The sequence below is a fragment of the Malus sylvestris genome, chromosome 17 (assembly GCF_916048215.2).
Source record: "Malus sylvestris chromosome 17, drMalSylv7.2, whole genome shotgun sequence".
NCBI classification, from domain to species: Eukaryota; Viridiplantae; Streptophyta; class Magnoliopsida; order Rosales; family Rosaceae; genus Malus; species Malus sylvestris.
Window position 1 is genome coordinate 12,377,099 of NC_062276.1, and position 22,965 is coordinate 12,400,063.

The 22,965-nt window shown below is 37.1% G+C and overlaps 2 protein-coding genes and 1 pseudogene across 2 annotated transcripts; 1 reads left to right on the plus strand and 2 right to left on the minus strand.

The window, feature by feature from the left end:
- Positions 1-1,561: 1,561 nt before the first annotated feature.
- On the plus strand, positions 1,562-3,949 carry LOC126611184 (uncharacterized). The gene is made up of 4 exons (XM_050279372.1): positions 1,562-1,761; positions 2,155-2,354; positions 2,909-3,372; positions 3,621-3,949. Exons 1-4 carry the CDS (start codon positions 1,608-1,610, stop codon positions 3,658-3,660), a joined length of 858 nt encoding a protein of 285 aa, XP_050135329.1. The 5' UTR covers positions 1,562-1,607; the 3' UTR covers positions 3,661-3,949.
- Positions 3,950-4,835: 886 nt separating this feature from the next.
- LOC126611182 (two-pore potassium channel 3-like) lies at positions 4,836-6,547 on the minus strand. Its single transcript, XM_050279371.1, has 2 exons — positions 5,439-6,547; positions 4,836-5,199 (listed from the first exon to the last, which is right to left on the minus strand). The coding sequence occupies exons 1-2, from the start codon at positions 6,482-6,484 to the stop codon at positions 5,052-5,054; spliced, it is 1,194 nt and encodes a 397-aa protein (XP_050135328.1). The 5' UTR covers positions 6,485-6,547; the 3' UTR covers positions 4,836-5,051.
- Positions 6,548-18,317: 11,770 nt separating this feature from the next.
- LOC126611800 (uncharacterized) lies at positions 18,318-22,577 on the minus strand (annotated as a pseudogene).
- Positions 22,578-22,965: the final 388 nt, after the last annotated feature.

Genomic DNA, 22,965 nt, shown 5'->3' on the forward strand with positions numbered 1-22,965 from the left:
TTGCTCTCATAAAATATAACCATATTATGTAGTTAGACGATCTAACGTGAGAACATCCTGTAATATGTAATATAGCACTTAAGTCCCTATGTCCACGGTAGTCTCCAGAAGTTTGCAGGCCATGCAACTTTCTTTTGTAATTACATGGCTCCTCTTCGGATTAAGTGTTCAACCTCAAATTACAAATTGTTAAAAGGAGGATAATTCCGTGCCATGCACTTAACATTTTGTGCAAGCACATCCACGATATAGCATATTATTCAGTTAAAGAAACAAAAGAGAAAAATGGATACAATGAAATGGGAAAATGTGGCATCTGATGATGATCTGATATGTACTGTAGTCTTACGTTCTTAGGCCCATTGTGTGCTAGAAAGTAGAAACCCTACCACATGCGTGACCTAAATTTTCTTTTAATATATAACAACTTCAGAAAACTACAAATTCATTCTCTCTTTCTTAGATATTTCTTTCATGAACGTTGAACGGTTTGAAAATTAATGGTTAAAAAATTCATGTAAAGTAAAGATCTAATCGATTCTTACAACTGTTAAATCTTGCATAGTTTAGACCACTGAATAGGACATGACATTTATCCGAACTCTTTCTCTCTTTCACAGTGAGATGAATTAGGAGGTTGTCAATGTCACTTTTTTGAGGCTGAGTGTTGAGCGTGAGTGAGCGTTGTTGATGGGAGGTTGTCATGAATCACTCATGACATTCATTCGTCATTCATGATTGGTTGTTATCGAGCAATACTTGATGAGATGACATTCATATTATTAGGGTTTTTTAGGTCAAAAAAGGGCTATCAGCACTCGAGCAGTCTTGGACGACGTTTTCACGTGGACCCAAACTTTGATGGACTTAGCCTACCAAATCCAAGAGAATCGTCTTGAAAGGAAAATGGATGCTTGTTAAAAAAAAACAAAAAGTGAAAGGAAAATGGATGCGACTTAATAAGGAAACACAAGTTTCCCCTAACCCATTATAGCATGCAAGGTAGGATACAAATCAATATGATAATGTGAAACGTGTGTTTGGCAAAAGAAAGAAAAGTGGGACACAAGTAAATGGAATTAAGTTTAGAATATCTCCTTAGCCACGTTTTGTGTCTAAACAACTGTTTAGGATATAATATAACGCTAACCATATATTTGTTTAAATTAAAGGTAAAAGATAAACTAATCGTGAATGAAATTTACCGTTTTCAACCCCCATAAAATGACGGATTATGAAGAATAAGTTTCATCGTGGCTAATGTATTTTCTATCTTCAGCTTTTACAAGCTGTAAAGTTAGGATCTGTTTCCCCATTCAACAATGACAATCTGTCGATTGATCAGGCTCGACGACAAAGAGAAGAAAAAACAAAATTAGAATTTTCTCCCAAAAGGAAGTAATGCTGTATGTATACCATGACTCTCAATCCAAAGCAAACGAGGCCTAAAAGTAACCACACAATGACAACCTCGAAGCCCATTTCAAAGAGAGGTCTTCTTCGGGTCATGCGAAAATGGGCTTTACGCTTCTAGACCATAAGGCTTAAGCTATGGACCTCATCATGGGGAACCCCCATTCATCCAGACAGACGAGAGAGAGAGAGGGATGATACTCTGGAGTGGTGGTGGAACAGCCATGGTTGTTCCTCGGAGACCTTCATGGAGGACGCCCATGTGCTTGGCTTCCAACGTCAACACAGAGGAGCTACGTGCCCAGCTCGGTCAGCTCCACTCTGAGGCTGGGACCGCCAGAGCCAAAGGTATATACATATACATAAACATATATATATTGATTTCCTCTCCTTCATAATATTTTATATAAATTGGGGAAATACCCATTTGCCTTTTTCAATGAAAAACTACATTTTTATGCTCATTTCATTGCAAGTTCCCGCCTTGTTAGTTTCTTTTGTTGTTGCAACTTTTTTTGCTGAATAATTTGTATGAAAGCTTCTCTCTTTTACAAAATTACACAATTTTTAATATGATGATTAGATTATCTGCACTTATTAGCGCAGAAATTTTGATATGTTAATCACTACTTGCTTTTAGTTTATGTTATAACTAATTAAGGAGCTTTCAATCCAATATTTTGGTGATTTGAGTTTGAACTTAGAACATAATTTAACAACATTTCATGGTTGTTGGCATAGCAAACAATGCAAGATTGAGGCTTTTGCGACTCTCAGAGGCAGCCGAGAAGCTGAAACGGCAAGCAGCTATTAATGTCCAAACTGGGAAGGAAGACGATGCGAGGGAGCTGCTCTTTCAGAAGAAAAAGGTCATGGAAGCATTGGAGAAGTCAAAGCACCGCATAGAATTTCTCGATGAACTTTCCACAAAGCTTAATGAGGTAGAATAAACTGTTAAGAATTATGGAAGAGATTTTCCAGTGTAATCGGAGGAATACTGGATAAGATCGTTGTTTTTAGTAATTCAGTCGAAGTTGGAAGTCCACTAATCCAATATGTATCCATTGTCAAAAATCGACCATCACCAAAATTAATCGTTGTTTTGAAAAGGACATTTATAGATTTGTACTTGGTTTATGATGTTTGAAGATGCCATGTTTTCAACTTTTCCAGATTTGTCTGCAAATTGTAATCAAAACTTAATCATGACTGCATAAAGAAGATATTATATGCTATCTTATCTCAGTCGAGCCTTTAGAAAGGAGGTCAGGTTAAGGCTCAGTTGGTACAGTAGCTGCACATCTTTAAAATGGAGGTCCCAAATTCTTAACCTCCTTCCTCGAAATGTCACAACTGATAAAAAAAATAGTAACCACTAGTAAGATATACTTTTTCTTAATGTTCTTATTCCAATCTTTGTTCCCTTACTGTAACTTATTGAAGATCTTTACCTTTCAGCGGTAATATGATCAGAAGAAGACTAATTTGATTTCAGGCAATTTCTCTGAAAGAAGGGCAGCTAATCGGGAATGTTTCTTTGGATCTTGAAGTTGTCAGAGAAGATGCTTTTAGTCCAGTTCGAATTGTATCACCCGCAGCTGAAGTTGCAGAAAATTTGGAGGTGGGCAAAGAATTTGTCTCAAATGATCTGAAAGAAGAAACACCGCTTCTTAAAGACAATCAAGCAAGCTTACCTGTTGAGCCAGAAGGGGAGGACCTTCGAGAACCTTTAAACAGGGGAGCTTGGAATGAAGATGAGACAATTAGTAGCTTGAAGGGAATAACATCTTTCGATAGTTTCTTAGAACATCTGGATCATCAACTCAAAAAAATTGAAGCAGAACTTATCACCATATTGAGGATCTCAACCTTGGTAGTGGACAGCCAGGAGAAATCAAGAAATTTTAAAGTGCAAAAAACGATGGAACTTCTTGATAGTGTCTCAGGCGTTAGAGAGAGGTATGCACATTAGTGAACTCAAAAGTTGGTTTACATTTGCAGTTGTCTCCTTTACAAGAGTTAACAATCACAAATATTACTCCTCTACTTGTATGTTCTTTCAACTTTTTTTTTTTTTCACCTCTCCCAGACCCTGCGTAAAGCGGGAGCCTTGTGCACTGGGTACGACCTTTTTTTTTTTTTTTCTTTTCTGATGATGCATGCTCATTGATAAACTTCATTTCTGTTCATGATCTCTGTGGTCACAGGATTTCAAGCATCAAGATGGCAAATGTGGAGGCCAGATAAGGCTTAGTTGTTTTATTCAATCTCTAGAATCCGGTAAACATTGCATTTTATGTCTGAGAAATTAGCACCTCCGGCACTGCTTTTAGCATGAAACTTGTTTAAGATAGGAGGTGGAGATTATTTAAGCAATGACTGTATATTATCAGTCTCTTTGTTGCAAGTGTATATTATCAGTCTCTTTGTTGCAAGTATAGTTACTGTGTGAAGCATGCTATATGCATGAATTTCAAATTGAGAAACTGAGGTTGTGGAAGTGCAACTCGCCCCCTAAATGCCTGAATTTTGTCAAGTTTTCTTGGTGTTTTAGGTCTTTGGAAGTTCTGAACCCTGAACTTGATAACTAATGGAATAATCAGGGAACAGTTTTATGATAATGGTTTTGCTCTTTCGTGATAACATATTGTCCTTCATTTGTTTCTCTAAACAGTTAATAGCAAACATCCCCATACGATGCAAAGAGATGGGCAAAATTTAAAGTTTCGGCTGTAGCTCCAGTATCGATACACCTATGCACCTCTTCAATCTAGGAATGCATCTTCGCTTTGGTGTTAAAAGATACACTACTTATTCATGGTAACTAGTTTTGTTTAATTTGACTATCATGTTGCCATCAATAGATGTCATATTATCACTCATTTTTTTCATGCTTTTTCTTTTCATGTACCTATTTTTCACCCATTTTTGGATCAAACAGTTATACCGCGGGATAAAAAGAGAATGTAAAACAATATTTTACAGTGTAATGGAGAAACTAATCAACATTTGACTGATACCGGCTCATAATACTATCTTTGTCCATACTGCCAGGTAGGCCAAGTGTTACATAAATCTGTTGGCTCCACCTTCTGTTATGAACTTAGGTTTGCATACTGCTGTACTTTTTGCCATTGGGTTGTAAAGAACAATTAACAGCTACTTCATTGCTTCATCCAGCATCCCGAAAAATGTAAATGCTGGGTCCCGCAACACTGTTGCGGTCCCTCCCTTGTAGATGAGCAGGCTGTATTTTTCCGTACCTGAAAGTGTGTTGGGCAATGCATGCTCTCTGATGAACTCATAGGCTTTCTTTGCAAGAGACCTTTCACTAAAACTATAGGGACTGATATAATTTGTCAAATGACTCCAGAAAACAAAGAAACATTGACTCCAAAAGACGAAGAAACGATGAAACGAGATCGTCAAAGTTCCATTTTTATTTGAAACCAAAGTATTTACAAAAGAATTGAATTGAGTTTTCTGCTCTGTAGTGAAATCATCAAATTCATGTGCCTAGTTCTCTATACATTTATCGTAAAAATTCGGAGTTCTCACAGTTTGCTTCTTTTAATTCCTGTAGCAAGATTTTTATGATGCCTCAGACTTTCCGTTGAGGGAAACCTAATTGGAGTCACTCACATGTTGCTTCCCATTATATCAACAAGAGTAATTTTGCCACTGTTGTTGTGTTCCAAAGAATCAAATTGCTTGCATATCTGCAGGATGTCACTCTCTGCTACTCTCCCCATCTCCTTCAGCTTGTATATGACGAACTCCGATTTGCTGCAGCATTAAAGGTAGAAAGTATAAACTTAACATAGATACATATTCTTTATAGAACGATATTCTAAACTAAGGGGAAGGGGATTGGTACACTAGCGTAGCCATCTGGCGTAACCCATTTCTGCTAACATAAATGCATATTGGGAAAAGTTTTGAGTTTTTAGAAAAATTCCAAATTAGAGAAAAATTAGGAGAAAACAAAATTGGTTTAAATTCAGATAGAGAAAAGTTAGGGGTACCTGATGCATCCATCATTATCCAGGTCTGCTGCCAATAGGTCCCTGAGGGTGATCTCCTTCTGAAGAACCCATTTCGCTATTCGGCGATTCCGCTTGTCGATTCTAAGCTCAGTCAAGTACAGAAAAGCTCTAGCAACGGCTAATGTGCTAACCAGTAACCAGATTATTGCAAAACACCTACCCGCAACTGTCTGGAAAGCGAAATCGCCGTAACCTACCGTTGTCACAGAAGTAACAGAGAGGTAAAAACTATCAACCCAGCTCATCTGCTCCAGAAAATGTACTGCAATTGTCCCTATAGCTATACAACCAATAACCACTCCCAATGCCAACCCTACCTTGATCCTTATTCTCATTCTTCCTTTCTCTTTATCGATCATGTACGTCTGAATCATGTGGTTGAACTTCGTCTCATCGATAGTGCTCAGCAACACCGATTCTTGCCTGTCGCAGATGTACGCCACCAACCCGTTCAGCAGAATGTCGATGAATCCAAAACCCACCAAGATGAAGAAACAGGTGAAGAGCTTGGTAGCCGTCGTGTCAGGAACAATATCACCATATCCAATCGTACAGAGCGTGACCACAATGAAGTACAAGGCATCAACCGGCTTGTAAGTGGCTTCCCCCCTGAAACCCCCGGCTGTCAAGATTATGACAATGCCGATGATGACATAGACAATGACACCGATGAAGGCCTGGCGAACAATGAAGGGTGTTGATTTAGGGGCAGATCTTGGATCATCCAGGGAGTCTTGAATGAGCTCCTTGGTGGCAGTGAACACCGAGGGAGCTGAGCGGGAGCGGTGCTTGAGCTTCCTTCGCTTGTTCTTGTTCAGGTTCGCGATGAGATTGGCGTAGGAGGTAGAGTTTGGTGTTGCAATGATGGGGAGGATAACATCAGAGCTGACTACATCAAGGTAACCTGAGGGGTGGCTTCTTCTTCGTGGTGTTCTGGCCGTTGAGGTGATCGAAGACTCTACTTGTTGGTCATCACCTCCGACACCAAGTGCTGTCTCAGTCCTGGAAATAAAAGGTTCGTCCATGGTGATGATTGGGGTGTCTGCATCTATTGACCAAAATTAGAGGTCCCAAGTGTTCGTATTATCGTTATGTTTTGTTTGTTTTAAGAAAGCAACATGAATAATAAATAAAAACATATGAACTCCAACTACAAGTCACAAGTCAATCCATGGAAGTGAAGGTTTGGCATAAGTTTGAGTGGTTGCGTCACCTAAGTTGAATCCTTTTTCCTACTTCCCACAAACTTGGGGAGGCTTTATGTGAGGTGACAGTCTACCGACTCAGGAAAAAATCCTGGATGTTACCGAAGATATATTTATACACATTTACTATCACTCATTTTTTAATCACACTTATCATTTGAGTGCGACACACACATTAAGATATGTTTTCAACGTTAAGGGTATAATCTCTTGTCAACCTAGAAAGTTAGTTAGCTAACTAAGGTTGTCAAAGTCGCAAAAAATTAATTTGTAGGTATCGGACACATCAGCAAAGCTAGTCGTTCGCATGGATATATATTTTTGGTAATAAAGTTTTTAATTCCAACTTTACCCTTTGAATAAAAAATTAGATTAAAGAGAAACGTCCACGTTTCTATTCATCATTACCCTCCGCAGTAAAAGTTGACCAAGGTTGTCAAATTGCTGTCCAGATTTAGAACTTTAAATATAGGGTAAATTACATAGTAACCCCTCAAGTTTGAGGTCTATTACAACCCAATACAACATCTTTAAAACATTTCATTTTCATACATCAAGTACTATTTTATTTCAATATAATACATCCGTTAAATGCTGACATGGCTGCCACATTTGTGTCACGTGGCCAAAAAAAATAATTAAATTTTTTTTTTAAAAAAAAAACCTAAATCTTCTATATAAATAAATAAAATAAAAAATAAAAAAACCAAAAACCAAACCCCACTTCGTCTTCCCTCCCTCCTTCCCTCCTCTCCCCCAACAAAAAACCCCAACCTGCAACCCATAAGAAGAAGAAGAGAAAGAAAAAAAAAAAACTCATCTTCATCTTCCCCGACCCCCCTTCCTTACAACCCACCCCTTTCTTCCCCCCTCCCGTATTTCCCAAACCCATCGCACCCATCCTCCACGTCCTCCTCCATACCCACCCTCGCACCCACCCTCTTCTTTCCTCTACACACCCCACTCTTTAAATCCATACCTATTGGGGAAGATGAAATTTGGGTTGCAAGGAAAGGGAGATGGATTTTTTTTTTCTAGGTTGCAGGTAGTGTGGAGGGGGGCTTGAGTGAGGTGGGTCGCGGGGTTGGGGGGGCGCTACGGTGAGGTTGGTCACAAAGGGGGGGGTTGGGGGGGAGGGATAATCGTTGGGGGTGGGATGGGGGATCTGAGGAAGGGATAATCGTTTTGGGGGGGGGAGGGGTGATGGGATCTGGGTTTGGGTTTTTTTTTTTTGGTTGAAGATTTAGTTTTTTTTTTTATTTAAAAAATTATTTTTTTGGCCACGTGGCACACATTTGGCAGCCACGTGGCATAAATGTGGCAGCCACGTTAGCATTTAACGGATTAATGGATGAAAAATCTAACAGATGTATTATATTAAAATAAAATAGTATTTGAGGTATGAAAGTGAAATGTTTTAAAGATGTTGTATGGGGTTGTAAAAGACCTCAAACCTAAGGGGCTACTATGTAATTTACCTTAAATATATTAATGGGAGGTATAAAATTGTAAACTTCATATTAAATTAAGCAGTCGTTAGCACTGAGTGTTAACTTATTATAATAATTATTAGAGATATTTTATTTTTAATTTTAAATATTAGAGATATTTTAACATTACTTGTGACATCCCACATCGTCCAGGAGAGTGGATCATGTAAGCCTTATATGTATATTCTCATATATACTTAACACGAGGCTTTTTGGGAGCTTACTGGCTTCGGGTTCCATCGGAACTCCGAAGTTAAGCAAGTTCACGCGAGAGCAATCCCATGATGGGTGACCCACTGAGAAGTTCTCGTGTGAGTTCCCAGAAATAAAACCCTGAGAGCGTGGTCGGGGCCCAAAGCGGACAATATCGTACTACGGCGGAGGCAGTGCCGGGCTATAGTGGAGCCCTAGTCGGGATGTGACATCACTTGTAGGTGAGGCTTCAATAAAAAACAGTAAAATTTAGACCTGTAAAATTACATTATTGCCCATCATTTTTTTTTGTGCGATAGAATACTAAGTTTATCTTTTCATCATCTTTTAATTGACAAAGAGAGTTTTATTAATTAATAGAGATATTATAATTAGATATAAAAGAGCATATTATTCTCTTTCTATAGTTAATAAATAAACGTCAACCAAATGTTCTTGCCAACATAGATGGTAACTAATTTAAAAATTGTGGGTAAAAGTAATTAAAAAAGCCAAACTTGTTGCGGTTAATATTTAATTAGATATGTGATTATGTAAATTTTAACAGTTAATTCTTATTAATATTTGTATTACTTAGAAAGTAAATTTCTCACTTTTTTACGAATATAAATAAAAGCACACAACTTACGAAATATCATCACAAAATTTCTCAAGCGTGTTTTTCTCTCTCTTCTCTTTTGCCGCACCCTACCGCAAAACTTAGATTTTGGCTTACTTCTCTTTGTCCAAGTATATATGGAAGGATTATAAGCGTTTTTCTTTTTGCAACAAAAATAAGTGTGTTTTTGGCTATAAAAGCGTTTTTTTATTTATTTTTTCATAAAACACTTGGATGTTTAACAAAATTTTCAACATTTTTTTTTATTAAACGGGATGATAGTGTTCACTAATCATCCCCATAATCCTATTAAGATAAAAATAAAAACACAAATGAGGAGGACATAAAGTCAAACCTCATTGATGAAAAGTACATAGCAAGAAACACGATAAGGGACAAAATTTTCAACATACTTATTGTAAAACCACTTCTAGCCAATGTGCTTCTTATAGAAATAGTTTAAAAAATGGAAATTGAGTTGGCCAACCTAAGTATCGGTACATCTATATTATTTATGCATTTGATTAATATATCTTCACCACATTTACAACTCAATACCTTGATTTAGAATTTCAGATCCTTTTCAATTATCCTTCTTTGGAAGCAGATTCTCTCTGGATCAACTTTGTGGGAATCCTAAGGATCCCCACATTCTAGTCGTTCATCTAATATAGTGCGGTCAATTTTCATCAGGTACTATTTATGTTTAATTGTAAATAAAAAAAAAGTCAGATAATTTTTTACCGCATAATATACGATAAATGACTAAGATGTGAGGATCTCTAAGATCCTCACAATTTGAATCCAGATGGGATCCAATCCCCCAGAACTTCATGGAAATTGATTGTTGGAGTGTCAAACTCATGATCTAGTTAGCATGGAGTGTTACCATTTGATTTATGTTAATTTTATGTTTCTTGAAATTTATTTGCATATTATTTCTTTATACAAGCCATATTGAATATCCTACAAGGAAAGGATCTTCTCTAAATCCACTAGGATTCCCACATCCTAGCCGTTTATCGTACATTATACGGTCAGTTTTAGTCAGGTACTATTTGTGTTTAATTTTAAATAAGAAAAATCAAATAATTTATTACTGCACGATGCACGATGAATAGTAGGATCCTTAGGGTATCGTTTGATATGCAGACGGGATGAGACGAAACGGAATGGGACGGGACGGGACATGACGGGATAGAACGGAGAATGAGCAAAGATGCCCTCGGATGGAAACAAAGAGGAAGAAGAAGGAGACGGAGAGGTTATAATTTTGTGTTCCACGGATGTGGAACGAGTTGTTCCAGGGGGTGAGGTGGAACAAGTCGTTTCAGGGGGTAAGGCGGAACGAAAATTCACCCAAAATTCGTCTCGTGGAACAACGCGTTCTACCCGTTTTAGGTGCACCAAACGTGGGACGGAACACCTTGTTCCACTCCGTTCCGTCCCGTCCCACGTACCAAACGGTACCTAGGATCTCCACAATTTGAATCCGGATGGGATCCAAATGCTATCCTACGAACAGTAAGGGACAAATATACTCTTTTGTTACTTTGCAAATTACAAACAGGTCCACGTACAGATTTATGTTAAATATTTACATGATCTGACCGAGTTTATCTTAAAAAAATAAATTAGAGGACAAGCAACCTTTTATATCATTTTAGTCACTGCTCTACTCTCCTGTTGTAAATAGTGGGTATGTATGCCCACATGCACATAGTAACCCACATGCACATAGTAAACATTTCACAAGTTTAATAGTGTTTTGTTTGCTCTATAAATAGAGCATTACAAGTGTTTAAAATGTGTGATAAAAAAAGGAAGAATTGGAGATGAATGTGAGGGACTCATGGGGAGAGAGAGGAAGGAAAAGAAAGAGAGAAAAGAGAGGAAGAGGAGAGGAGATAATAGAGAGAGTTATCTTTGTACTCTTATTATTTCAGATTATAATGAAAGCACTACTGCTACCCCGAAGACGTACTTCAGTCACACTGACTGTAGAGGAACCTCGTAAATTTTGTGTCTTGTTTATTTATTCCACTGCACACGCCATCGATTTTACAACACGTTATTAGCACTAGAAGCTCTTATGTCAGTGGAAAGCACAGCGCCACAAATCCTGTTCACCTCATTCAGCTGGAATCTCACATATAAGAAATTCTTTTCATTTCATCTTCAAATCTTAGTACAATTGATTTTCTTGAAGCAACTATATATATTTTTGTATGACTGTATATCATTCTTTGCAGAAGCAAAAGAGTACAGACTCAAAATTCGTAGGTAATGACAGTCATGTAAACAGCCTCGGAACTCCAACTTGCGGACCTCGAATTGAAACACTTTCTTCTTAAAAGTTGTTCGTTTGCTCAATATCTACAACATATCAAAATTTCAGAAACTTTAACATCTGAAATACCAAACCAGTTTCCAAATTCTGCAGAAAACTGGACATCCACCTTATGAGTACCAAAACTCCATTTCGGTAGCTCAGATCGAAATTGTTTCTTCACGAAAGTTGTTCAGTATCCTCTTATCCATATTATACTAAAATGTGAGCTAAATCTAACGGTTTGATCTTCTCATAAGTTGCATACACTCTTGACCCCAAAACTTATGGGAACCGTTTCGACTTTTTCGAAACTCACCGGAGGAGGAACATCAATTGGAACCTATTGTTACTATTATTTCCTGAGTAACCAAAATGACTTCAGAACTGTGAAATAAAAATAAAAATAAAAGGAATCAAACAAAAGAAGTGGCAGACCAAGAAAAAGAAAAAGCAAAAGATGAGGACTTAATTATTGCATTTTCTGTTTTGGCATATTTATGTACATGGTGTTGGTTTAAAGCCCATGTCTCAAGTTCTATCTATTTAAAGCAATTTATTTACAGTGGGTAGAATTATTACCCTTTGCTTTAAAGCTTTGATATTTATGTGCATGATGTTGGTTTAAAGCCCATGTCACAAATTCTATTTATTTAAAGCAATTTATTTACAGTGGGTAGAATTATTACCCTTTGCTTTAAAGCTTTGATATTTATGTGAATGGTGTTGAATCAAAGCCCTTGTCACAAGCTTTATTTACTTTAAAGCAATTTATTTATCATGGACGGTTTTACCGCCTACTGCTTTAAGTTTTGATTTATGTGAATGGTGTTGGTTTAAAATCCTTTCACAAGTTCTATTTACTTTAAAGCAATTTATTTACCATGGACGGTTTTACCACCTATTGCTTTAAGTTTTGATTTATGTGAATGGTGCTGAATTAAAGCTCTTGTCACAAACTTTATTTACTTAAATGCAATTTATTTACTATGGCTGGAATTACCGCCTATTGATTTAATTTATTTATTATACTTATTTTTGTTACGATAAGTACATACTAGACCTGAAGTTCATTGATTAGATTAGAACATGCAGTTTCTTGATCCTCAACATATAAAAATGATTGGACCTAAAGTTCCATCATGCAAAAAGATTGGGGCATAAAGTCCCTTGATCCTGAAGATCAAGACATGAAATTCCTTGATGAGTACCGTAAGTTTGAAGTGTCGCAGTGCCTTAACTTAATTGTAATAAAAGCCATAAGAATCTCAGTTTACAGACTATTAAATAAGGACCAGAAGTTCTTTATGTCCATACTCAAAATGGTTTAGCAGAAGCTTTTATTAAGCAAATGAAATTGATTTCCCACGCTCTGCTTATGAAAACGAAATTGCCAGTTTTCTACATGGGGACATGTAAACTTTACATGATGCATTATTAATTCGGTTGAGACATGTTACCTACCATCAATACTTCTCAGTACAACTCGTGTTTGGGAACCAGCCAAGCATTATACTTTTACGAGTTTTTTGTTGTGTTATCTATGTGCCTATTGCACAACCAAAATATATTAAAATGAGGCATCAACACAAACTTGGAATTTATGTTGGATTTGATTCACCATTTATCATTCAATATTTAGAACCCTTGATTAGGGATATGTTTACCGCATGGTTTGCGGACTGTTATTTTGATAAGACAATCTTCCTGCTGTTAAGGGGAGAAAATATCGTTTCAGAAGAATGATGAGAAAATACCGTTCCAGAAAAACGAAGAGAATTTGTCTTATTTTGATTCACGAAGCAATCAATGAGAAAATGAAATAGATGAATGATGCAACGAAAGTGATGAAATCATATATACTTGCTGCAAATGTGCCTACAAGAATTGATGTCCCTATTGGACAAAATAATATGGCAGCAAATGATTTATTTGTTGCACGCCTGAAGTGTGGCAGACCTTCAGACTCAAAAGGTTCAGTTCTTCGAAATAAGAAGAATATTACATTACTGAACTATTGCATTTCTGAAGCATAACTATTGCATGCTAGAAGCATGACAGTCCCCGCATGAATACACGTCCCAGATAGGACAATCCACGAATATGGGAATATTGATGTCTCATGCATGTAGCATGATAGACGTATAGGTTACAATGACTTAACTCCCCGGAAGTGGAGATTAAAATTCAAGCTCTATAACGCTCAAGATGAGGTTATGATCCACATTCTCTAAATTATGACTATCCTAGAAGAGATAGTGTCATGCCCTTGAAGAGGCAATGGATATCCAAAGAAATGAAAAACTTTTATGCATGCACATGCACATGCACATGTACATGAGAATATGGGATCACGGATTGATGATAATCAATGGTAATTTTGGTTTTTACAAGTAGCTACTAAATTCATCAATGAGCTGTGTTGATATTGAGTCCCGTTCTTTTTCGTCAACAAAATTTATTGGCAAAAAATGGAGAAAGGCAATTTTATTACAATTTTGTAAGAACGTGGAAAAATGGACCTATATATTTGAATACAATACAAATAGCCAAAAGATGTTGAACCAAGGTGGTTACATATGGGCACTTGTAATACAGTGTAATACACTCACATGATATGACACAAGGTTACTAATTGAAACTTGAAATTATACTCTTGTAAACGAGTTCATATAAATGGAGAATTATATACGAAGGGTTGTGAGTCGCCCACATCATATCTCCATAAGTAAATCCCTTAAGTATACATGGGAGCAAATTACTCTGTATAAACTCCAAAGGAAAATGTGTCATGAAGTGTAGAAAATCCTTGAAGGATTCAAATTGCTTGAAGTAAGCCCTCGAAGGGTAAAGCATAAAATATGTACTCAATACCAATGGATGATATAAATTGCCTTAGTGAGTACTATCATTATGATATTGTTACAACACACTAAAATCTCTTGCAAGAGTCAATGACATTAAATTAGAACTCCTGAAGAGTTGATGATATTAAATTGAGACTCCTGAAGAGTTAAGAAAGATTATAAAGTGTTGAGAGAATTATTGTCTCGAGCTGCAGATCGAACAATCTACCAACACGAATCTTATCCATAATGTCTATGATATTAAAGAACCATATAGATTGAAGATTATGAGTTGAATACTCAAATGATGTAGACACTAAGAATAATCATTTATCTTCGTGAGGGTAAAGATAAATTAATATTTGGTCCAGAAGTACCACATCTTAGTGAAGTATATGCTTTATTATATTTGGCATAATACATTGAATGAAATAAAGCTTATCTATTAATATCTCCAAGATTACATATATGTACATACACATGAGTTAAAACAATCAAACAGGATGAAGCCTTCACAAAGGTTGCTCATGTGAAGCCTCAGTACTCGGAAGTACCTCAGAAAAGGGAGGCACTAGAGATTGATCATGTGGCACCCCAATACTTAGCAAAACACCAAAAGAGGAAGGCATCAGTTGCTTTCGGAATCTAGCAACGAACCTCTGGTGATCACTTTGAATCCAACTTTCAGATTCCTGCAGCTGGTCGAGCTTTCTTTTCATGCTCGTAGAGTAATTATTCGCAAACACGTGTAACACTCTATTCTCGTGCTTGAGCTATCTGATCTCTTGTTTAAGACTTGCCACCTCAGTCATTAATGATTCAACTTGACGAGTTTGAGCAAGTAGGCGTTGGCCCATAGGATACAGAGCTCGCACATTGAACACTAAGAGCCAATGAGTCTTGAACGGCTAACTCATTAGACCGTTTTGAGATGATCATGTTATCCTTTTGAGTGAGAAGATTCCTAGCTACCACAGTAGCAGTTATGTTATTCTTCATCACAGAGTCCCTAACAGTAAGATGACCATTAGAAGATAAGAATGACGGCCGCCATATATTATCCTAACGCTGCTCGTCTGTATCACTCCTAAGACTCAAATCTAAGCAAATATTAGATGGGCAAGTCATTTTCAGAAATGATGAAGGGAAAATGAGGTCAAGTAAAATTTCAGAAGTGCAAGAAGGGGGAAATTTCTCAGGCAGCAACTTTCTGAGCATACTCTTGAACACAATTGATGTCTCTATAAAAGAAGAGGCAACAGAGCCACTTGTTCAAAGATCGAAGCGACACGGCTCCCCGAATTTCAAAAGCCAGATTTTCCTGAATAAAGTTCATTGGCATTTTTCAGACGCAATCTCAGCTTTTTATGATATCGCGTGCAACTTTGTCAAAGATCTCTGACAAAGTTGAAAGCGTGTAAATCTTACTGTTCTAATTACACCACAGTTGCTGACAAGAGTAAAGGTACAGTACCACCACTTGCTATTGGGAAATCTCTATATATGTCGACCTCTGTTCTCCATAACAAGTAGACCTGTAACTCTGCAAGAATACCTAACTTTTCCTCATCTCTGAGAATGCATCTTCAACACATCATCTCGAAATACTCAGTTTTCTTCCTTTCCGAGAATACCTCTTCAAACAAGTCACACCAGAGGAAGATTATCTCATATGTTTAGGGACGAGAGCAAGAGTAATCTCCCTGTCCTTTCCTTTGTCCTGTTCTTACCTGCAAAAATAAGGATAAAGAAAACAATATGTTGGAACCTCCACTCAAACTCCCAGTATGGAACTAACTGCTTGGAACCTTTCCTGATTGCTTACCTAGCTCTCGAGTAGTCATCTTCAACTGTTGTTGGAGCTGGGTCTCCAGTCACCAAGAAGTGATGAACCATCCAAATGCAAGGGTTGCATTCCACTCCTGCGTCAGAAGGCAAATACTGCAGGAGAAGATGCCACACATGCATGGGGGAAAAGCAGGGAAAATACTACTTAAGCAAGGGGAGCAAGTAAGGCAAGTGAAAATGATACATTGAAGCATGTGCAGACAAGCGCAACAAACACGTGCTGATTCATCCCCGACAAAGCCGAAGATCACTTGCCACACGAAGCTCTTCACGATACAACTTCATTCAAGATCAAGCCTCGAAGGTCCTTGAAGAAATCACAAGTCTGATTCAAGATCAAGTGTCCACCACCCTTGAATCAAATTCCGCTCCAGATAAAAGGAGTAAATTCATATTTTTGAAGCAAGTCTAGCAGAAAGCCCTCCAGCCTAGTTCAAGAACAAGCCTGTGGAAAGTTAACAACATGTAAAGCACCTCTTTCAGCAACTCTTCTTACTAAGAAACTGAAGCAGAATGATCAACGATCATCCTAAATAATTTGAAATCAGGGGGAGATACTCATCAGGGGGAGCATCCAAAACAGATCAAGATCTTAACGAGTTAATTGAAGACTTATGTGGGTATCCAAGGGGGAGTGTTGTAAATAGTGGGTATGTATGCCCACATGCACATAGTAAACCCACATGCACATAGTAAACATTTCACAAGTTTAATAGTGTATTGTTTACTCTATAAATAGAGCATTACAAGTGTTCAAAATGTGTGATAAAAAAAGGAAGAATTGGAGGTGAATGTGAGGGACTCACGGGAGAGAGAGGAAGGAAAAGAAAGAGAGAAAAGACAGGAAGATGAGAGGAGATAATAGAGAGAGTTATCTTTGTACTTTTATTATTTCAGATTATAATGAAAGCACCACTACTACCCCGATGACGTACTCTAGTCACACTGACTGTAGAGGAACCTCGTAAATTTTGTGTCTTGTTTATTTATTCCACTGCACACGCCGTCGATTTTACAACATCTCCAACTTTCTTTTCTGTCAATCTCTTTTTTCTGTGTTGCACTATAGTATACTTTTCAAATAGTTTCACAGTGTAATTCAAGAGAAATGCTAAAACTAAATTAACTAATCATCCATACATGCGGAAATAACTTGGTCAACTGGTCTTCAACTTTCTTTTTTGCCATTTTTTCTATGTTGGATTATGATATACTTTTTAAATATTTTTTTGGTATAATTGAAGAGAAATGTTAGAACCAGTCATCTACACATACTTAAGTAACTGAGTCAACCAGTTAGTTATTCAATCCCAATGTGCCCCATGTGTTGGAGATGGAGAATAAACCCCCAAGCTAGAATTAGTACTGAAAATTTTATTATATGTGACCAAGGAAATGCCAATAAAGCAACAGCTAAAAATCCATGTGCTTTCCACAAACACATGAACTATAAGAGCATCTTCAAAAGAGATGTCAAATATAATATATGTCAAAATTTTATTTAATGGTTGATGTGGCAAATTGAATACAAATGCTAAATTCTCTTATTTTCCAATGGATGTGTCAAATATTTATTTTACAATTAAAAAATAATCCAAATTAGTTTTAGTTTTTATTCTATTGGTTGTTAATGAAACTCATGCATTAAAAATTAAATTAAATATATTTGACTACTTCTTTGTTTGCTGTAAAAAAAGACAGCTAGAAAGCAAGAAGTCAAATAACTCACATGCCACATCATATATGGCATATCCATTGAAGAACACTTAAATATCTTTTAATCCTATTTGACATATTTGACATTTCCTTTAAAGATGGTCTAACATGTCACCAAGAAACAAATTAATTCATATTATTTGTTCAACTGTCGAACCAAAATAACGAAAAAAGGAAACCAGTTCAGCTGCCGGGAACATAACATTGCCTGCATCATCTGCCAATAGGCCTAAACGAAAGAAAGTGTTTCATCAACCTCAGTCTTTCACCCATAGACTAACAAAAACGGATTTGGATCCCCTCCTGAGCCCAAGGAGAGGATCCTCCTAATCAAGAAGTGTGAGCCGTTAGATGAAAATCCAACGGATATAATTATTATAACTTTAAAGGGATTCCTCTGTTTGTAGCCGTTGGATAAAAATCCAATGGCCCACACTTCTTGATCAGGAGATTTTATCCAATGGGCCACACTTTTTGTTCAGGAGGATCCTCTCCTTGGGCTCAGGAGATGATCCAAATCCAACAAAAACATGTCACGAAGAACCCTCTTGTATTAGTAAATGCACTTACTCGATGAATAACGCGTAGCGTGTATAACTTGCGTATTGTTTGTTCAGCTGATGAGAACATAACTTGCAGCACTTTCCGGGAATCTACCTGCAACAGTTGGGTTGGTTCTAGGAACAGTTCTTCGAACCTGCACATGTGACTCTGCTTTTTGCTGAAACATCTTAACGAGCTCTTGGAGCTCGAGTTTTCTAACTTCGACATCTTTTTCAACAATAGGTTTCTTCAAGCCAAGGCAAACCAATCCAATTCCAATCAGCACAACCCCTAACAAGACCAGAATGGCTGAAACAGAGCAAATGCATATGGTGATCCTTCCTTTCCCGGTATTCCATCCACATTGATCCCAAAAAGGCCAGTGATGATAGAAAGCAGAAGACCACAACCACCGAAAACCCCCAAGTTATGTGTCATAGTGAGACTTCTGTCCTAAAATTTATTGTAGTGGCAACAAATATTTAAAGCTGAATTGTAATACAGTTCCTGTAAATGAAATTAAACACACCTCTCATACCAAAGAGATGACAGAATAGAAGAAACTGTTCATCTCATGTGGCATGCGCTTTAGGGCAACTCATAATAGACAATGATAACTTGATACGACTCATAAACCTTATCCGAGCATAATGTGTCAAAACTTACCCGTAACTATCAAAAAATTCTTACCAACAACATGACGTATGGCAAGGTACATTTCTTATACAAAGCAAAACATCAATGTTGCAATATTCATTGGTCGTTCACAAATGTATGCTACAATTTCTCCTAGCTCAAATTATATTTCCACTCTTATGCATATTGAAATTCATTTTTCGTTGGGATAAAATATTTGAGATAAGGAGTTACTTGTGACGTTGTAAGGGATCAATGGCAAATATAATGACAATTTTAAGCATCTGAGTATGTATGTAAACCTGCAACCATGGAAGAAAATATCCAAAATATCGGCGAAATATCGTCGATATTTTCGTTTTTTTGGGTTAACGATATTTTAATGAGTATCCAATGAGTTTTCGTCAAAATATCGCGATATTAACTATAATATCGCCTAATATCGCGATATTAGCTATAATATCGCGATATTTTGTTCAAAAATTCCTGAAAATTTTGAAAAGTCACAATTTTGAACACCAGAGGGGTTCGAACCCCTCCCGCGTTAACTCCTTAGCGCCTTAACCACCATACCACTTATGTTGTTGTGATAATATGCTACAATATTTATATATATGCTTTTGTTTTGAATTCTTTTTACAAGAAACAAATTTGCACATTTTCCAAATTTTTTGTGGTATTATATTTTAAATTGTGTCAATTAATTACTTAGTCAATGGCATGTGGTTTTTAATTTTTCTATTTTTTATTTGGTCACTTACATGGTAGGGCTGGAAAAAATTCCGAAAAATCCCAAACCAAACCGAAAAAGTCCCAAACCCAAACCGAAAAATCCCAAACCAAAACCATCCTGAAGTTCGAGAATCCCATCCCGAAAAATACCAAAATTTTCGATATGGGATTGGTTTCCAAATCCCATTTGTTTGGTAATCCCAAAAAATACCGAAGTATTCGGTTTCTTATTGACTTTTGGGTTTTGGTTCTTGAAAACCATTGCCATGGTTGCTAACTACTCTTCAAAATACACTCACTCTACACATAGAGATGATGAAGATAGTGAAAATTTTGAACCTCATAGGAACTCTATGTGGTACTAAGTCACTCATGTATCTTACCATGCAATGTATAAAGTGTAAAATATTGTACTAATTCATTATATATAAATGATTATGGTGTGTTTAGACTTCTTTCATTAATTTCTACATATTTTCTACACTCACAATGTTTGTCAGCTCGCTATATAATCAACTTGATAATGTTAAATCCATCATGCAATGCATTTCCTTCCAATTTTTTGTGATAAACTAATAGATAATTGACTAAATAAACATCCTGCAAAGTTTCAATAAAAATTTCCAAGTTTTTCTTACAATTTCCGTGGTTTCCATGTAATTTTTATCGATATCGATATTATCCCGATATTTCCATCGATATTTCCGTGTTTTCGGACTACCGATATTTCCGATATTACCGATATTTTCTTCCTTGCCTGCAACCATGCGCGAACAGTGCTCTGCATCACATCTTGAATAGTAAATAAGCGACCGCGAACAACTTCTTGCTCTTGAATCATTTCCCTTGTACTCTTTCTAACTCCTTCCAGCAATCCCTTTGTGGTGTCCCCTCTCAAGTGGTAAAGAAGCTCGAACATGATCTCCTTTCTTGCATGGAGTGACCACTTCACCCTAATAACCTTCAGGGTGAACATCAAGAAACCAAGTTCAAGTGAAGCATTAGTGTATTTTTTGCACGATTCAAACTTATAAGAAAGTCTTTAGTTGTTCATCCGAAAATGAAAGACCGAAAATGAAATGACCTGACTAGAGAATTTAAAGTACCAACACTTAATTCAAAGAAAGAAAACCAGATGTATGAAACAGAATATAACAGTGATTTTGAAGTTTAATCCCGACTTCATCCCTGTCGTTCACACATTGTACTCCAAATCTCAACGCTCATACATATTTCACAGCTTATTTTTTTTTCTCACTAGTTCTGAATTTGTAGTTAAACATCATTTCTTCTGTTTATTGTTCTTAGAACTCCATGCGAATACAAATCTATAGCAAACTAATGCCATTTAACCAATTGATTTAGATTATTCTACATACTAAAGACAAACTTCTGAATTGAAATTTCTTCTCGTAGTATACAGGATAAAATTTTCTGCAAGTATAACAGAAAGTATCGTACCTGGGTTGATAACCATCGGATTTCTTGGTTCAATATTATACTGAATAGATACACATCTTCATGAGTTCTCCTATCATAATCGAACATTTCATGTTATATTTATCATACATTTTAATCAGTAAACCTATTCCCAGTCTTAATCTTTTGTATATAATATGATGAAACGGGTGGGTTGAAGCACCTGTTCATAAACTTCAGCTCAACTTCATCTGCAGCCCCAAATATGAATTTGCGATATAATCTGAAAAATCATGAAAAGTACGAATAAGTAAAAAAGAAACAATTCATTACACGACCAAATCTCGCATGGTTTAGTGAGTGCAATTTTATGCTTAATACTGCCTGATGAAAAAATCTGTCACCTATCATCCCAACATGCAAGGCGACAAGCTAAATGTGCTATGACTTCGTGAATATTCCATGGCATGCTAATGCCCTCAGTAGCAAGCAGTTCCTTCACCAAGCATGGGATTAAGTCATCATGAAGAATAGATTTCAGTTGATTACGCACGAAAACGGAATCAAGTTTGTTGATGTAAAAGCAATGTGATATTCATAAGCAAGTCTTTCATTGAACAAGAACAAACCTGGACTTCTGATATTCCTAGGACATTAACATTTTGTGCAGAACCTTTAACATGCAATGCTGTTACGAGGAAATTCTGTGACTGCCATGATCGTAAGACAACGGGAATGTCATCTTCATTAACAAGTGGATCACCTGCTGACTGGCCTAGGAGCTCAAATATTAGGCCACAAGCAACCCTTACAGGAACCTGGCAATATCATAGAAAACTACATGCATTAAATTTAACACTAGTAAGTTAGATCAGTCATTCTGCATGGTAACTTAGTAATGCAATCAACGGAAGGATAGTCTCAAAGATAAAAGAGTATTTTACCTCATACAGGAGGTGCTTCATTCGCTCGCTTATCAGCTTACCATCATCTCGCAAAGCAATACTGACAGCCGGGTGTAACCATTGAGCAGTACTCAGCCACGAATTGATGTATGGATGGCCGGCATCTACATGACACCACCATGTAGGACCTACTGGCCGTTCCCAGTAAGGAGCTGCGACATCTGCTACAGTAACATCATCGTCATCCTCCCAGCAAGCATCAACTTGCATTGTCTGGACCAGTTCCGATATCCTATCCCAAACGGCCTGAATGAGAGTCCTGGCTGTGGTTATTGCATTCTACATTATTCTGACCAACTCGGGAATTTGCGAGGGGAGGTGATTCACGTGAGTTGTTTTTGTTCATCCTGGGTTGTATTACTCAGTTCATGTGAAGAAACTGGCTTCTTCGAAACTTGCTTCTTCGCCACATCCTTGACTACTGGCGATGACAGGGCCTTCTTATGCCCTCGAACAAATTCAAACGCATAAATGATTCCATTAGTCCAAAGATCATTAACCGGATTGTCATCTATACCATTACAGTAGGCTTTCTGATTCTCTTGCTTCTTCGTTTCGTTGCGCACCGGAGCTGTCATTACTTTTGTGTCAAAAAATATGAACAAAAACATTGAAATTCATGCTCCTAAGTTCGTTACGGAGGAAAATCTTACTGCATGGATAACAATCTTATTCGTACCAGGTGAGAGACAAATGTGATGAAATTTCGCAGCAGCGAGTGAGAACGGGGTGTTGAAACTTGAAAGAGTTCAAGAGAAGCGGCAGAAATATTGAGGAGGGAGGGAGGGAGGGAGGCACGGCATATTGGCTTGGCATGGGAACCGGTTGACATGGGCACATGGACGCATCTGCAGTGAAGTTGCATGATAGTATTCAACTCTGCGTCCTCTTGGCTTGCCACACACCATGCAATTACAACAACCACCACCTTGCAAACTCTGCCAATTGCAATTGGTGTTTCCTTCT

What these genes read in the sequence shown, in the direction of transcription:
- LOC126611182 (XM_050279371.1), bottom strand. Translation starts at nt 6,484, where the DNA reads ATGGACGAACCTTTTATTTCCAGGACTGAGACAGCACTTGGTGTCGGA. An exon ending in GATAATGATGGATGCATCAG is followed by an intron (nt 5,200 to 5,438) that starts GTACCCCTAACT and finishes TTAATGCTGCAG; the next exon opens with CAAATCGGAGTTCGTCATAT.
- LOC126611184 (XM_050279372.1), top strand. Translation starts at nt 1,608, where the DNA reads ATGATACTCTGGAGTGGTGGTGGAACAGCCATGGTTGTTCCTCGGAGA. An exon ending in TTTCCACAAAGCTTAATGAG is followed by an intron (nt 2,355 to 2,908) that starts GTAGAATAAACT and finishes ATTTGATTTCAG; the next exon opens with GCAATTTCTCTGAAAGAAGG. An exon ending in GTCTCAGGCGTTAGAGAGAG is followed by an intron (nt 3,373 to 3,620) that starts GTATGCACATTA and finishes CTGTGGTCACAG; the next exon opens with GATTTCAAGCATCAAGATGG.